This window comes from Pristis pectinata, chromosome 40 (genome assembly GCF_009764475.1).
Source record: "Pristis pectinata isolate sPriPec2 chromosome 40, sPriPec2.1.pri, whole genome shotgun sequence".
Classification (NCBI taxonomy): domain Eukaryota; kingdom Metazoa; phylum Chordata; class Chondrichthyes; order Rhinopristiformes; family Pristidae; genus Pristis; species Pristis pectinata.
The window spans coordinates 3,507,412-3,522,982 of record NC_067443.1 but is presented as its reverse complement, the minus strand read 5'-3'; the positions used below and the strand labels follow the sequence as shown (position 1 = coordinate 3,522,982).

Sequence of the window (15,571 nt, the reverse complement as noted above, 5' to 3'; positions counted from 1 at the left end):
GCAGAGAGCAGTGGACTCAGCCCAATACATAACGGGCACATCCCTCCCCACCATCGGGAGTATCTACAGGAGGCGCTGCCTCAACAAGGCATCGTCCATTGTCAAAGATCTCCCACCATCCAGGCCGTGCCGTCTTCTCGCAGCTCCCGTCGGGCAGGAGGTACAGAAGCCTGAAGTCCCCACACCACCAGGTTCAGGAACAGCTACTTCCCTTCAACCATTCGGTTCTTGAACCAACCGGCACAACCCGAATCACTGCCTCAGTACAGCAACACTTTGGATGTTTTTTTGCTCTAATTGTGTTCTTTCTTGCATAATTTTGTTTCATTTATGGGGTTTTTCTTGTGAATGTTGTGTATCTGATGCTCTGTGCCTGTGATGCGGCTGCAATAAGTTTTTCATTGCCCCTGTGCACACACGGACTTGTGCAGATGACAATAAACTCGACTTTGATCTCTTCTGTCCCCGTTCCCCATCACCCTTGATTCCTCGATCTTTAATCTCCCTCCTCTTCAATTCCCCTCCCAGTGATCCATCCTCCACAACCTTTCAGAGATTCCCCACACACCTCAGTGTTAAACATCCCCTCATTCGGGACTCCCCCACCCCCCAGTCTCTCTCTCTCTTCTCCTTCCGCCCATCGGAGCAGAAGATACAAAAGCACGAGAACAGCCCAGTCCATCGCACAAACCAGCCTCCCCTCCGTGGACTCTGTCTACACTTCCTGCTGCCTTGGGAAAGCAGCCGACATAATCAAAGACCCACCCACCCCGGACAGAAGATACAAAATCCTGAAAGCATGTACCACCAGGCTCAAGGACAGCTTCTATCCCGCTGTTATAAGACTCTTGAAAGGACCTCTCACACGCTATAAGATGAACTCATGATCTCCCAATCTACCTCGTCGTGGCCCTTGCACCTTATTGTCTGCCTGCACTGCACTTTCCCTGTAACTGTAACACTTTATTCTGCATTCTGTTCTCCTTTTTACTCCCTCGATGTACTTATGTACGGAATGATCTGTCTGGATGGCACGTAGACAAAAGATTCTCACTGTATCTCGGAACATGTGATAAATTGGTTTATTATTGTCACTTGTACCGAGGTCCAGCGAAAAACTTTGTTCTGCATGCCATCCATACAGATCATTTCATTACAACAGTGCAAGGAGGCAGTGCAAGGGAAAACAATAACAGAATGCAGAATAAAGTGTTACAGTTACAGAGAAAGTGCAGTGCAGGCAGACAATAAGGTGCAAGAGCCACAGCGAGGTAGATTGTGAGGTCAAGAATCCCTCTTATCGTTCGATAGTCTTATAACAGTGGGATAGAAGCTGTCCTTGAGCCTGGTGGTACGTGCTTTCAGGCTTTTGTATCTTCTGCCCGACGGGAGGGGGGAGAAGAGAGAGTGTCTGGGGTGGGTCAGGTCTTTGATTATGTCGGCTGCTTTCCCGAGGCAGCGGGAAGTGTAGACAGAGTCCACGGAGGGGAGGCTGGTTTCCGTGACACGCTGGACTGTGTCCACAACTCTGTGGTTTCTTGCGGCCCTGGGCAGAGCAGTTGCCGTACCAAGCAACTGCTTTCTATGGTGCATCGATAAAAATCGGTGAGGGTCAGAGGGGTCATGCCGAATTTCTTTAGCCTCCTCAGGAAGTAGAGGTGCTGGTGAGCTTTCCTGGCCGTGGCATCTATGTGGTTGGACCAGGACAGGCTATTGGTGATGTTCATTCCTAGGAACCTGAAGATCTCAACCCTTTCGACCTCAGCACCGTTGACATAGACAGGTGCATGTACACCGCCCCCTTTCCTGAAGTCAATGACCAGCTTTTTGTTTTGCTGACATTGAGGGAAAGGTTGTTGTCATGACACCATGTCACTGGGCTCTCTATCTCCTTCCTGTACTCCAAGTCATTATTAATTGAGATACGGCCCACTACGGTGGTGTCATCTACAAACTTGTGGATGGAGATGGAATGAAATCTGGCCACGCGGTCGTGGGTGTACAGGGAGTACAATAGGGGGCTGAGGAATAGCAAATCAATACTGGAAAATCTCCACATCGCCCCATCACGTCCCCTCGGGATTGATATGTTTCAGTCTGATTGTACCTCATTCCCCTAAACTCCAAGGAATGGTGGGGTAGTCTTGAGGGGTCGAGTGGCCTACTCTTGCTCCTAGTGATAGCCCTGGGCCCAAATGATTGGCTGCATTCATGGGCTGCACTCTAATCATTTCTCCTACAGGTCACACACGACCCTCAAAGTGGTCGCAGTCTCTGACGAGACCAGCATTTATCGTCCCTCCTTCACCGCGCCCCCTCGAAAGGGCGGGCGGGAGACTGAGCCGCCGTTTCGACCCGCCGCAGTCCATGTGGGGGGAGGTGCTCCCGCAGTGCTGTCGGGGGAGGGAGTTCCAGGGACTCGGACCTGGTGACGGTGAAGGAACGGCCGATGTGTTTCCCAGTCGGGATGACGGAGTTGGGGGGAACCTGCGGATGGTTGTGTCCCCCCTCGGCGGGAAGAGGTGACGGGTCTGGGAGGTGCAGTCAGAGTAGCCCTGGGTGAGGGACTGCGGTGCATTCTGTAGGCGGTGTGGCCGCTGTGGCGGAGGGAGGGAGTGTTTCAGGGCTGGGGGGGGTGCTGATCGAGTAGGCTGCTTTGTCCTGGGTGGTGTCGAGCCTCCCGAGAGCTGTTGGAGCCACACTCACCCAGGGAAGTGGGGAGCATCCCATCACACTCCTGACCTGCAGATGGGGGGAGAGGTAATGTGGCGGATGTGGAGTGCATGGACTAACTCCACCCACGGAAGTGGGGAGCGTCCCGTCACACTCCTGACCTGTAGACGGGGGAAAGACCCCGGGGTGTCAGGAGGTGAGTCACTCCCCGCGGGATGCCCAGCCTCTGGCTAGGGTTTGGAGAGCAGAAGAAACAATTATATCATGAACGATATAATTCCAAGTCAGGACGGTGTGGGACCTGGAGGGGAACCTGCAGGGGGTGGTGTTCCCCCGAACCACTGCCTTTCTGGGAGAAGTCTCTATTAGGCAGCATAGGGCCACCTAGACATCCAAACGTCCCCGTTCAGATCAAGAGACAAGGAACACAGCCAATGAACTCTCATTACCTTTACAGTATGTGCCGGCCTCAATTCCGTCTGTATCCGATCCGGAGGTTTATACCGCATCCGGCCTCCGGAAGGTGCCTGACTCCCATTTTCCACTCTGGAATCCCTGGAATATGGGTAAGCAAAGGGGCAAAGGTCAAGGCGAAGGCAAAGTAATCCCCCAAGGCACTTAAATCAAAAACTAATGAAACTGGAAGGTACGTCACCAAAGACACTTGCAAATCTCTACAGATGTACGGTGGAGAGCATTCTGACTGGTTGCATCACCAGCTGGTACGGAGGCTCCAATGCACAGGATCGCAAGAGACTGCAGAGGGTTGTAGACTCAGCCAGCTCCATCACGGGCACAACCCTCCCCACCGTCGAGGACATCTTCAAGAGGCGATGCCTCAAGAAGGCCGCATCCGTCACTGAGAACCCTCACCGAGAACCCTCACCACCCGGGACATGCCCTCTTCTCGTTACTACCATTGGGGAGGGGGTACAGGAGCCTGAAGACCCACACTCAACGATTCAGGAACAGCTTCTTCCCCTCCGCCACCAGACTTCTGAACTGTCCATGAACCCATGAACACCACCTCGTTATTCCTTTTTGGCACTATTTATTAATTTTTGTAACTTATAGTAATTTTTACACCTTGCCGCAGAACAACAAATTACACGATGTTCATCAGTGATAATAAACCTGATTCTGATTCAGTGCTGAAGATCATGGTGATTCTACAACTACCTCCCCTATCCACATGTGTGTGCTACACATTATTCATTCTTTTCGTTTTAAATTCGGGATCTGGACATCACTGGAAAGGACAGATTTATCCTCCCTTAAGACTGGCTTGGACATGTCAGAAGACCTTTAAGAGTCAACTAAATGCAGTGAGCTTGCGGGTCCAACTGACAACCCTACCTCAGCGACAGAACTTCAACTTCCTGGGAGTGAACATCACCAGCAGCCTGTCCTGGTCAAATCACGTAGATGCCACGGCCAAGAAAGCTCATCAGGGCCTCTACTTCCTCAGGAGGCTAAAGAAATTCGGTTTGTCCCCTTTGACTCTCACCAACTTTTATCGATGCACCATAGAAAGCATCCTATCTGGATGCATCACGGCTTGGTACGGCAACTGCTCTGCCCAGGACCGCAAGCAACTGCAGAGAGTTGTGGACACAGCCCAGTGCGTCACGGACACCAGCCTCCCCTCCTTGGTCTTTACCTCTCGCTGTCTTGGTGAAACAGCCAGCATAATCAAAGACCCCACCCACCCGGGTCATTCTCTCTTCTCTCCTCTTCCAGCGGGTAGAAGATACAGGAGCCTGAGGGCACGTACCACCAGACTTAAGGACAGCTTCTACCCCACTGTGATAAGACTATTGAACGGTTCCCTTATACCATGAGATGAACTCTGACCTCACGATCTACCTTGTTGTAACCTTGCACCTTACTGCACTGCACTTTCCCTGTAGCTGTGACACTTTACTCTGTACTGTTATTGTTTTTTACCTGTACTACATCAATGCACTCTGTACTAACCCAATGTAACTGCACTGTGTAATGAATTGACCTGTACAATAGGTGTGCAAGACAAGTTTTTCACTGTACCTCGGTACAAGTGACAATAATAAACCAATACCTCTTGTGCACTATTGTGGACTTGTCTCTCACTTTGCCTTTGTTTTCTTTTGCACCAGATTCTTGCTTTTGCACAGTCTTTTTTCCCCAGTATGGTGTAATTTTATGTATAATTTCCGTGCGTTGTCTGTCCTGACGTACCTGTACCTCACTGTACTTGTGCACATGACTATACTTGACTTGTCTATTCTTCCCAGATTCCCACCAGCTCCCCCTACCCCCCCTCCAGATTGTACCCCTCACCCACACACAATTTACAGCGACCTATTAACCCTCTGACCCCGCATGTCGTCGGGACGTGGGAGGGAATCCGGAGAACCCGGGAGGGCGGGGGGGGGGGGGGGGGGGCGTGGAGGAAACCCACGCCGTCGCAGGGAGAGCCCGCAAACTCCAAGTGTGCACGCAGACAGCGCCCGAGGTCGGGATCGAACCCGGGTCTCCGGGGAGGTGAGGCAGTGGCTCTACCTGCTGCGCCACTGGGCCAGTGAGGCAAGGAGAAAGCAGGAGGAGAAGGCAACATTCCTGTGCCGTTAAGCGGCTGGGATTCAGGGTAAGCATCCTCAAGGGGAAGTTTCGACCGGAGTTTCCCGGAGCATAAAAAACCAGGAAGGGAAGTGTGGGGAGGGAGCAGGAAGGTTAAATGCAGAGGTCTTTAAATGAGGTTGCAATGTTGCCTCTCCTTTCCTTCCGTCACCTGCACGAGTTAATCAGACAGGAGATGAAGTCATTTGCTGGCAAGGGACAAAGTTTCCCTGCAGTGCTTGTTGGCAGAAGGCAGATAGCCAGATCACAAGCTCTTCCTTTCAGAAACAATTGTTCTTTTTGTGAGCTGTGTCACAAGAAAACAGGGTCATATTCCCGTTGAATCAAAATCATCGCATACTCCCAAGGCAGGGACTGCAGGGGTTGGATGAATTAGTGTGGAGATTGATACAGGGCTGTGGGGAGAGAGTGGGGCAGTGGGGACCGACACAGGGCTGTGGGGAGAGAGCGGGTCAGTGGGATCAGTGTGGGGACTGACACAGGGCTGTGGGGAGAGAGCGGGTCAGTGGGATCAGTGTGGGTACTGATACCGGGCTGTGTGGAGAGAGCAAGGTTTCAGGAGGTGGGAATCAGTTCCATCACCACCTCTCGCCTGTGGACGTTGTTCCCCAGACACAGCTCGCTCGCACCTCCCTACCTGTGGCGCTGTGGACCCTTGCGCAGTCTCTGAAGCTCTCTCCACACTACATCTCTCTTCAGGTAACACAGCAGTGCGGCGCCTGCGGCAAACAGGAACACGAGCAGCATAGCGACTACGAGGGCATGGTTGGCTGTGGAGAACAGCAGAGTATTGGCACATTCGTTACCTCAGTGTTCACCGGTAATCACAGAACACAGCCACCATCTCTCCCCTCCCCTCCTACATCACCATTTACACCCCTTGGATTTATTTCCACCTCCACAGGGTATATTTACATGCTAATTGGGCTCATTCAGTACGGAGATGGGGAGAAATGTTTTTCCACCTGCAGAGAGGGATGGGGAGTGAGCCTTTGGACTTCTCTTCCGAAGAAGTTTGGCGTCTACTTGGCTTGACCGAGGAACCGATGGCAGACTTCGTCAGGCAAACACACACCAGTCCTCATTAAGGGGTCCGTGGTGGGAAGGGGGAGCAGCTTCAAGCTCCAGGGTGTCAACATCTCTGGGCCCAGCACATAGATACAACCATGAAGAATGGACGCCAGCACCTTTAAGGAGATTCAGAACGTCATCGAAGACCCTGACGAACTTCTACAGACGTACAGTGCGAAGCAACCTGACTGGCTGCATCGCGGCCTGGTGTGGGAACTCCCAATGCACAGGAACACAAGAGCGGTGGGACTCAGCAAGTTCCATCGCGGGTACAGCTCCCCCCCACTGCCGAGGAACGTCTACAAGAGGCGACGTCTCAGGAAGGCAACCTGAGGAAGATGCTGAGGTCGAGAGGGTTGAGAGCTTCAAGTTCCTGAGAGTGAACATCACCAACAGCCTGTCCTGGTCAAATCACCACAGCCAAGAAAGCTCACCAGCGCCTCTACTTCCTCAGGAGGCTAAAGAAACTCGGCATGTCCCCTTTGACACTCACCAACTTTTATCGATGCACCATAGAAAGCATCCAATCTAGGTGCATCACAGCTTGATACGGCAACTGCTCTGCCCAGGACCGCAAGAAACTGGACACAGCCCAGTGCGTCACGGACACCAGCCTCCCCTCCATGGACTCTGTCTACACCTCTCGCTGCCTTGGCGAAGCAGCCAGCATAATCAAAGACCCCTCCCACCCCAGACATTCTCTCTTCTCACCCCCTCCCATCGGGCAGAAGATACAAAAGCCTGAAAGCATGTACTGCCAGGCTCAAGGACAGCTTCTACTCTGCTGTTATAAGACTATCGAACAATAAGACGGACTCTTGACCTCACAATCTACCTCGTCGTGGCCCTTGCACCTTATTGCCTGCCTGCACTGCACTTTCTCTGTAACTGGGACACTTTATTCTGCATTCTGTTATTGCTCTTCCCTTGTACTACCTCAATGTACTGATGTGATGAAATGATCTGTATGGCTGGCATGCAAAACAAAGTTTTTCACTGTACCTCGGTACATGTGACAATCATAAAACTATAAATATACCATCACCTCTATCGAGATACTGTTACCCATCACCCCTCCCCCCAGATTCTACCCCTCACCCACACATAGGGGGGGGGGGGAGGTGGGGGGGCGATTTACAGCGTCCGATTAACCCACCGACCCCGCATGTCGCTCGGATGTGGGAGGGAACTGGAGCCCCTGGGGGAGGGGGGAACCCACGCGGTCACAGGGAGAAGGTGCAAACTCCACACAGACAGCGCCAGAGGTCAGGATTGAACCCGAGTCTCTGGAGCTGGGAGGCATTGGGTCCCATTCCCCAAGGGGGAAATCTCGAGAGGAAAGAAAGGCCCCACTCCCTATCTTCGGGATTAAGAGGTCACATTGGGGGATAGCACAGACTCGTGGGTTGAATGCTCCCCCTCCATCCTACAACAGGACCCACTGAATGGACACTCAGTTGCTCCAACCAATGGGGTGCTGCTGTGGTCAGGTGGGCGTGATCCAGGGAGACCCACCAATCAGAGCCCAGGAAGGAGCCCAGCGCAATGGTAGCTGGCGTTTAGTAGGCCCCATTGCCGGGGAAACCTCCCCAACTTTTTTCACTCTGCTCTGGACCATCTGGACAGCAATAACACATACGTCAGGCTGCTGTTTGCCGACTATAGCTTGGCATTCAACATAATTATCTCCTCCAAACCCATCACCAAGCTTCAAGACCTGGGCCTCTGCACCTCCCTCCGCAACTGGATCCTTGACTTCCTCATCGGCCGACCTCAGTCAGTGAGGATCAGCGACGACATCTCCTCCTCGACGACCATCGACAGACGTGCACCTCAAGGCCGCGTGCCTCGCCCCCTGCTCTACCCCCCCGAGCACAGGTCCAACGCCACCCACAAACTCGCCGACGCCACCGCCGTTGTCGGACGGATCGCAGGCGGGGAGGAGTCGGTGCACCCGAGCGAGATCGGACACCCGGTCGAGCGGAGCCACAACAACAGCCTCTCGCTCCACGTCAGCCAAACTAAAGAGCCGATCGTTGACTTCGGGACGGGGAAGGAGGGCGAACAGGCGCCGGTCTACACTGGGGGGGGGGGCGAAAAAAAATCGGCGGTGGAGGGGGTCAGCAGTTTTAAATCCCTGGGTGTTAACATCTCGGACGACCTGTCCTGGGCCCAGCGCACAGACGCAATCACAAGGAAGGCACCCCGGCGCCTTTACTTTCTTAGAAGGTTAAGGAGGCTCAGCTTGTCACCGAACACTCCAACAAACTTCTACTGTTGAAAGTATCCTGACTGGTTTCATCACGGTCTGGGACGGCAATTCAAATGCGCAGGAACGTGAGAAGCTGCAGAGAGTCGTGGACTCAGCCCAACACATCACGGGGACATCCCTCCCCACCATCGGGAGTATCTACAGGAGACGCTGCCTCAAGAAGGCAACGTCCATCGTCAAAGATCCCCCACCATCCGGGCCGTGCCGTCTTCTCACAGCTCCCATCGGGCAGGAGGTACAGAAGCCTGAAGTCCCCACACCACCAGGTTCAGGAACAGCGACTTCCCTTCAACCATTCGGTTCTTGAACCGACCGGCACACCCCTAATCACTGCCTCAGGACAGCAACACTGGGACCGCTTTGTACTACAGCGGACTTTGTTACTGTTTTGACATTCAATCCACATAAGTGCAAGGTGTCGCATTTTGGGAAGTCAAACCAAGGTAGGACTTTCACAGGGCCTTGGAGAGTGTTGTAGAACAGAGGGACCCAGGGGTACAGGTACATGGTTCCCTGAAAACAGCATCACAGGTAGACAGGGCGGTGAAGAAGGCATTCGGCACGCTGGCCTTCATCAGTCAGGGCACCGAGTGCAGAGATTGGGACATAATGTTGCAATTGGTGAGGCCGCACTTGGAGTAATGTGTGCAGTTTTGGTCACCCTGTTACAGGGAAGACGTCATTAAATTGGAGAGAGTGCAAAGGTGGTTTACGAGGATGTTGCCGGGACTCGAGGCCCTGAGTTATAGGGAGAGGTTGGGCAGGCTGGGACTTTAAGGAATAAAGCATAGGGGTGACCTTATAGAGAGGTATAAAATCATGAAGGGCATAGATAGGGTCTTCATCCCCAGGGAAAGGGAATGAAAAACTAAAGGGCGTAGGTTTAAGGTGAGAGGAGGGAGATTTAAAGGGGACCTGAGGAGCAACTTCTTCACCCAGAGGGTGGTCCATATGTGGAACGAGCTGCCAGAGGGAGTGGTTGAGGCAGGTACATTGACAACATTTAAAAGACAATTGGACAGGTCCACGGACGGGAAAGGTTTAGAGGGATATGGGCCAAACGCGGGCAAATGGGACTGGCTTAGATGATCTAGCATGGAGGAGTTGGGCCGAAGGGCCTGTTTCCGAGCTGCGTGACTCTATCCCGCGCGAGATGATCTCACAGACCCTCACCTACCTTGTGTCTCCTGCACGGGGCCACTGTCGACGCTGCCTCCATACCCTGACCCCGTACAATAGGGTGGGGCCCACCCTGCGTCACAGTGGCAGTTGTCGTTGCTGTTGCAGACCTGAGGAGGAGAGGAGAGGAAGATCCCGGTGAGAGGAGGGAACCCTGCCGCTATTCCCGGCCAATGAGGACCGTTCCTCCGCATCTCCCCTGGTCCCAACTCCCACCGATCGGCAGCGCCTGAGGTCAGTGGCAGTAAATTCCACAGGTTGGGCCCATTGGGAGTGCGGATGGTGGGGGTGAACGGGAAGGGGTGGGGTCCCACTGGGAGTGAACGGGAAGGGGTGGGGTCCCATCGGGAGGGAGCGGGAAGGGATGGGGGTCCATTGGGAGAGCCAACGGATAGGGAGACGAGGGCTGTCCTTCAACAAGGGGACGTCAGTAATCGCGATGGGTAGGATTTACCACCCAGACGGAACCCCTACACAGGACGATCCCATTCCACAGGGTCCCGGGAGGGAACACCTTACCCCATGGCTGTTACACTTCCTCAGGCACTCTTCCACTCCAAATGCAGACACGTCCTGACACCTCCTGCCGATGCAGGCCTGGAGTAGAAAGGAGGACACCGTGAAGCTGTATTGTGGAGCCACCTGCACCAGGAGACACACAGCACGGAAACAGGCCCTTCGGCCCAACTGGTCCATGCCGACCCCAACCCATCTCAGCTAAACCCATTTGCCCGCGTTTGGCCCTTATCCCTCTAAACCTTTCCCATCCGTGGACCTGTCCAAGTGTCTTTTAAATGTTGTTAATGTACCTGCCTCACCCACTCCCTCTGGCAGCTCGTTCCACATACGGACCACCCTCTGGAGAAGCTGCCGCCCCCTTTGGTTCCTAGTAAATCTCCCCGCTCTCACCTTAAACCTGTGCCCTCTAGTTCTTCGTTTCCTAACCCTGGGAAAAAGACTGAGTGCATTCACCCTATCGATGCCCCTCATGGTTTTATACACCTCTATAAGGTCACCTCTCTCCTTTGCTCCAAGGAATAAAGTCCCAGCCTGCCCAACCTCTGCCCAACTGCAATATCCTTGAGGCTTAATAGAGTTATACAGCACAGAGGTCCCTCCTCACCGCACCCCCCCCCCCCCACAGCATTCCCTCCGTCCTGCCCCTCCCACAGCGCTCCCTCCCTACCGCCGCTCCCGCAGTGCAGCGTTCCCTCCTCACCGCCCCTCCCACGGCGCAGAGCTCCCTCCTCACTAACCCTCCCTCCTAGCTGCCCCTCCCGCGGCACACAGCTCCCTCCTCACCGCCCCTCCCGCGGCACAGAGCTCCCTCCTCACCGCCCCTCCCGCACGCCACCCCTCCCTGTACCTTTCCTTGCCCACACACGGTGCCGGGCATCACCATTGCGGGGTCAGCGATGTCGTCTCCCAGGTTGAAGTGCGTGCCCCGGCAGCTGTACTCCTGCCCCCCCCGCCGCACGTTGGTCACCAGGATCTTGGCGTTGGAGCCCAGCACCGGCCGGTCATTCCCTCCCTCGCACTGGAGCTTCCCACACTTGGTGTCCCTGGGGAGGGGGGGGGGGTCACACCACGGTCTGTCAGACACACTCCACCCCACCCCTCCCCATCCCACCCTCACAACCCCGGACCCTGGCCCAGCCACAGAGGGTGTCCGGGTGTTGGCACAGACTGGGGGGAGGGCAAGAGGTGGCAGAGGTCATCCTAGGGTGGGAGGGGAGGGTCAGGGGGTTGGAGGGGTTAGGGGTTCAGAGGGGGAGGGTCGGGGGCGAGGCGGGGAGGTCGAGGGTCAGAGGGGAGGGGATTGGGTGGGGTTAGAGGGTGGTCAGTGGTCGCAGGAGGGGTCAGGGGTCGGAGGGGAGGGTCAGGAGGTTGGAGGGGTCAGGGGGTCGGGGGGAGGGTTGGGGAGCCAGAGGCGGGAGGGTCATGGGTAGGGTCGGGGGGGTCAGAGGGGAGGGTCGTCAGTGGTCTCAGGAGGGCTCAGGGGTTGGAGGGGTCAGGGGGAGGGTCCGGGGGCCAGAGGCGGGAGGGTGGCAGATAGGTCGGGGGTCAGAGGGGAGGGGGTCAGTGGTCGCAGGAGAGGGTCAGGGGTCGGAGGGTAACTCCCCCGTACTCACTCCTCGGAGCAGCTGAGGAAGGTGCCGTTGGGGAACTCGCCACAGTTGCCGTAGATGTCACCCTTGGTGTTGACGGAGAAGCAGATGTCGGGGGCCTGGACTGACCCTGGGGAAGGAACGACCCGTCACTGGGGTCACCGCGGGTCACCCCCACGACCCCCCGTCGCCAGGCAACACCACCCCACTCTCCCCTCCGTCCCTCACATCCCACCCGATCCCTCCGTCCCTCACACCCTACCCTCCCTCCAACCCCACCCTCGTCCCTCATACCCCACCCTTCCCTCCATCCCTACACTGTCCCTCACACCCCATCCTCCCTCCGATTCCACCGCCCCTCCGACCCCCGTCCCTCGCCTCCCACCTCCGTCCCTCCAACCGTGCCTCCCCTCCAAACCCTCACCCCCCCCCCCCCCCCCCCCCCCCCAACACCCCCACCCGAGCTCACCTGGGCCCCAGAGGACCTCGCACTGGGCCTGGAGGGTGAGGCAGGCTCCGTTGTAGCAGTAGGCCCGCTCTCCGTCACAGGCCAGGCCGTTCCTCAGGAAGACGTTGGGCGGGCAGTAGGGGGAGACCCCCGTACAGTACTCGGGGAGGTCACAGTCGCCCAGCGGGGGCCGGCACAGGGTCGCCACTCGCTTCAACTACAGGCGGCGGAGGGGGGGTAAACAGAGAGAAGATGTCATCTGCCGTAACCCCCGGCAACGCAAGGAGGCCATTCGGCCCAGCTGGTGGTGTCCAGCCCTTCATCCCATACCCACAATCCTTGGCAACACCGCCCCAGGGTTGGATCCGCGCAGCGCAGAAACAGGCCCTTTGGCCCAACACGTTCCGTTTTGCCTCAGATTCCCGGCGCACGGGGTTTGGGGGGGGGGGGGGGGGGGGGTGGGCGGGCAGTGGGGCCAGAGAGTAGCTCAGTTGGGCCTGGGTCCCGGTAACTGAGGCAAGGTCCCGCCCACCCCAAGGTGACTGACACCTCTCGGTTAGGCCAAGGGCCGTGCCGTCTGCGACCTCGGACCACGTGCGATCGGCGTTGTTGACCACTAACCCCCCCCACCCCCGCGGGATCTTGCTATGCGCCAATGGGTCCCGCAGCCCTGAGCGCTCTTGTGGACGCGGGGCTGCTGGGATGAAAGGGAATGGAGGTGGTGGGTGGGGACAAAGTTGGCTCTGGATACAAGAACCCCCGCCACCAGCTCTACACTCATTGGGTCTTTTGTGGACAGGGGTGGGCGCCATTTGTTGGGACACCTCCCAAATACGTCACCTCTCCCACCACAAAGGGCTGGGAGGATGCCATCCCATCTCGGAAAAAAAGTTGGCCTTCCTTCATCCCGGGAACGAAAGGGTTAACATACAAGGACCGTTTGATGTCTCTGGGCCTGTACTCCATGGAATTCAGAAGGATGAGGGGGGGAACCTCATTGAAACCCACCAGATACTGAAAGGCCTGGATAGAGCGGACGTGGAGAGGACGTTCCCATCAGTGGGAGAGTCCAGAATCTGAAGGCACAGCCTCAGAATAAAGGGATCCCTCTAGAACTGAGATGAGGAGGAATTTCTCCAGCCAGAGGGCGGTGAATCTGCGGAATCCGTTGGCACAGAGGGTGGTGGAGGCCGTCATTGGGTGTGTTTGAGGCAGAGGTTGATGGGTTGTTGATTAGTGAGGGGGAATTAAGGGTCACAGGGAGAATGGGGTTGAGAAAAAAAACAAAGAAATCAGCCATCATTGTATGGCGGAGCAGACTTCATAGGACAAATAGCATAATTCTGCCGCTATATCTTACGGCCTTATCCCCAGATCCCAGAACTTCCTCCCCGACACCACCATCGCCACATGGAGTGGAGCCATTCAAGATGGCCGACAGGTGCCAACGAAGGATGGGCAATAAATGCTGGCCTTGCCAACAAAGAGTCGGAAATCTCCTCCGGTCTCTTTGGTTGTGGGGGGGGTGGGGAAGATGCGGAAAGGTCCTACGTGCAAGCCTCTGGGCCGAAATTGGAGCCCGCCAACTCGAACAGGGGCAAACCCAACGGCCACTCCTACCTTGCAATTTTCGCAGCAAGCTCCGTCCGAGGAGCACTGGGCGCCGGGTGCCAACTTGCAGGTGGTGGCGTTGCAACAGGGGTCCTTGCACTCCTAGGAGAGGAGGAGGAGAGAGGAAGCCATTATTTCGCCAAGGGCCAGTGCGGCCTACACGGTTACCATGACGACGCCAAAGCCTAGCGGGACCGGATCACAGCCTCGCACTGCATGCCCCGTGGTTAAAATCAGCACTTATTTCTGAATCCCTCCCCTCACCTCCTTTTTCCAAGGAAATTCGGCACCTCCCCGATGACCCTCACCAACTTTCACAGATGCACCACAGAAAGCATCCTCTCTGGATGCATCACGGCTTGGTACGGCAACTGCTCTGCCCGGGACCGCACGAAACCGCAGAGAATTGCGGACACAGCCCAGCACATCACGGACACCAGCCACCCCTCCGTGGACTCTGTCTACACTTCTCGCTGCCTCGGGAAAGCAGCCGACCTAATCAAAGACCCCCTCCCACCCCGGACATTCTCTCTTCTCCCCTCTCCCGTCGGGCAGAAGATACAAAAGCTTGACAGCACGTACCACCAGGCTCAAGGACAGCTTCTATCCCGCTGCTATCAGACTCTTGAACCAACCTCTCGCAAACCAAAAAATGAACTCTCGATCTCACAATCTACCTCGTCGTGGCCCTTGCATCTCCTTGTCTGCCTGCACTGCACTTTCTCTGTAGCTGTAACACTTTACTCTGCATTCTGTTCTCCTTTTGTACTCTCTCGATGTACTTATGAACGAATGCGTCTGGACGGCACGCAGACAAATGCTTTTCACCGTAATCTTGGTAATTGCGGCAATACTAAACCAATTTACCAACACCTTCCAAATCCGAGTCACCCATTCTCAATTTCTATCCCACTGCCACTGTTAGCACCTCACACGGATGCCCCTCCCCTCGAGTTTCTCACCTTGCCCCATGGCAGGTGTAGCCTACAACACCTCGACCGCCTAAACACAGAGACAACTAGTCTGGGAGGCTCCCCTCCCCCATCCCATCCCCGCCTGACCCCCCCAGAGCACTCACATCCGCCAATCCACAGTCACACTCCTCGCCGTCCTCGAGGTAGAGGTTGCCGCACCTCTGGCCCCCGTACAGACTTCCGGAGGTGGGGAAATTGAATAGGCACATGGCCTCTCCGTGCTGGAGGGTCCGCTCCACGTCGGCCTGGCTGCAGCTGCTGAAGGCCTGGCCTGGGAGGAACCTGTCGGCGGGATGGGGTGGTTCAGACATCCTGAGGTGGCACGTGTCCCTCCTTACCGCCCCTCCTGTGGTGCTCCCTCCCTCCTCGCCGCCCCTCCCGCAGCGCAGCACTCCCTCCTCGCCACCCCTCCCGCAGCGCAGCGCTCCCTCCTCGCCACCCCTCCCGAGGTGCTCCCTGCCTCCCCCTGCGCCGCCCTTCCTGAGGCTGCCCATCCCACGGCACTCCCTCCCTCCCCGCTGCCCCTCCCGCAGCGCTCCCTCCCTCCTCACCGCCCCTCCCGTGGCGCTGCGCTCTCTCCCTCCTCGTCGCCCCCACCCCCTCGCCGCCCCTCCCG

General features: G+C 56.3%; 2 protein-coding genes across 4 annotated transcripts in view; both read right to left on the bottom strand.

Annotated features, from left to right (window-relative positions):
- Window positions 1-15,571, bottom strand: part of LOC127587505 (zinc finger and BTB domain-containing protein 7B-like) — a 444,483-nt gene that overhangs the window by 119,760 nt on the left and 309,152 nt on the right. The window lies entirely within an intron of this gene.
- The window catches only part of adam15 (ADAM metallopeptidase domain 15), a 51,712-nt gene that overhangs the window by 11,889 nt on the left and 24,252 nt on the right, over window positions 1-15,571 (bottom strand). For both annotated transcript variants that reach the window (XM_052045855.1, XM_052045856.1), the window contains exons 12-20: window positions 15,060-15,237; window positions 13,991-14,083; window positions 12,392-12,587; window positions 11,947-12,052; window positions 11,181-11,376; window positions 10,334-10,411; window positions 9,813-9,924; window positions 5,930-6,062; window positions 3,123-3,228 (exon numbers count right to left, since the gene is read on the bottom strand). In XM_052045855.1, the coding sequence (XP_051901815.1) occupies window positions 3,123-3,228; window positions 5,930-6,062; window positions 9,813-9,924; window positions 10,334-10,411; window positions 11,181-11,376; window positions 11,947-12,052; window positions 12,392-12,587; window positions 13,991-14,083; window positions 15,060-15,237 (1,198 nt within the window). The remainder of the gene's footprint in view (window positions 1-3,122; window positions 3,229-5,929; window positions 6,063-9,812; window positions 9,925-10,333; window positions 10,412-11,180; window positions 11,377-11,946; window positions 12,053-12,391; window positions 12,588-13,990; window positions 14,084-15,059; window positions 15,238-15,571) is intronic.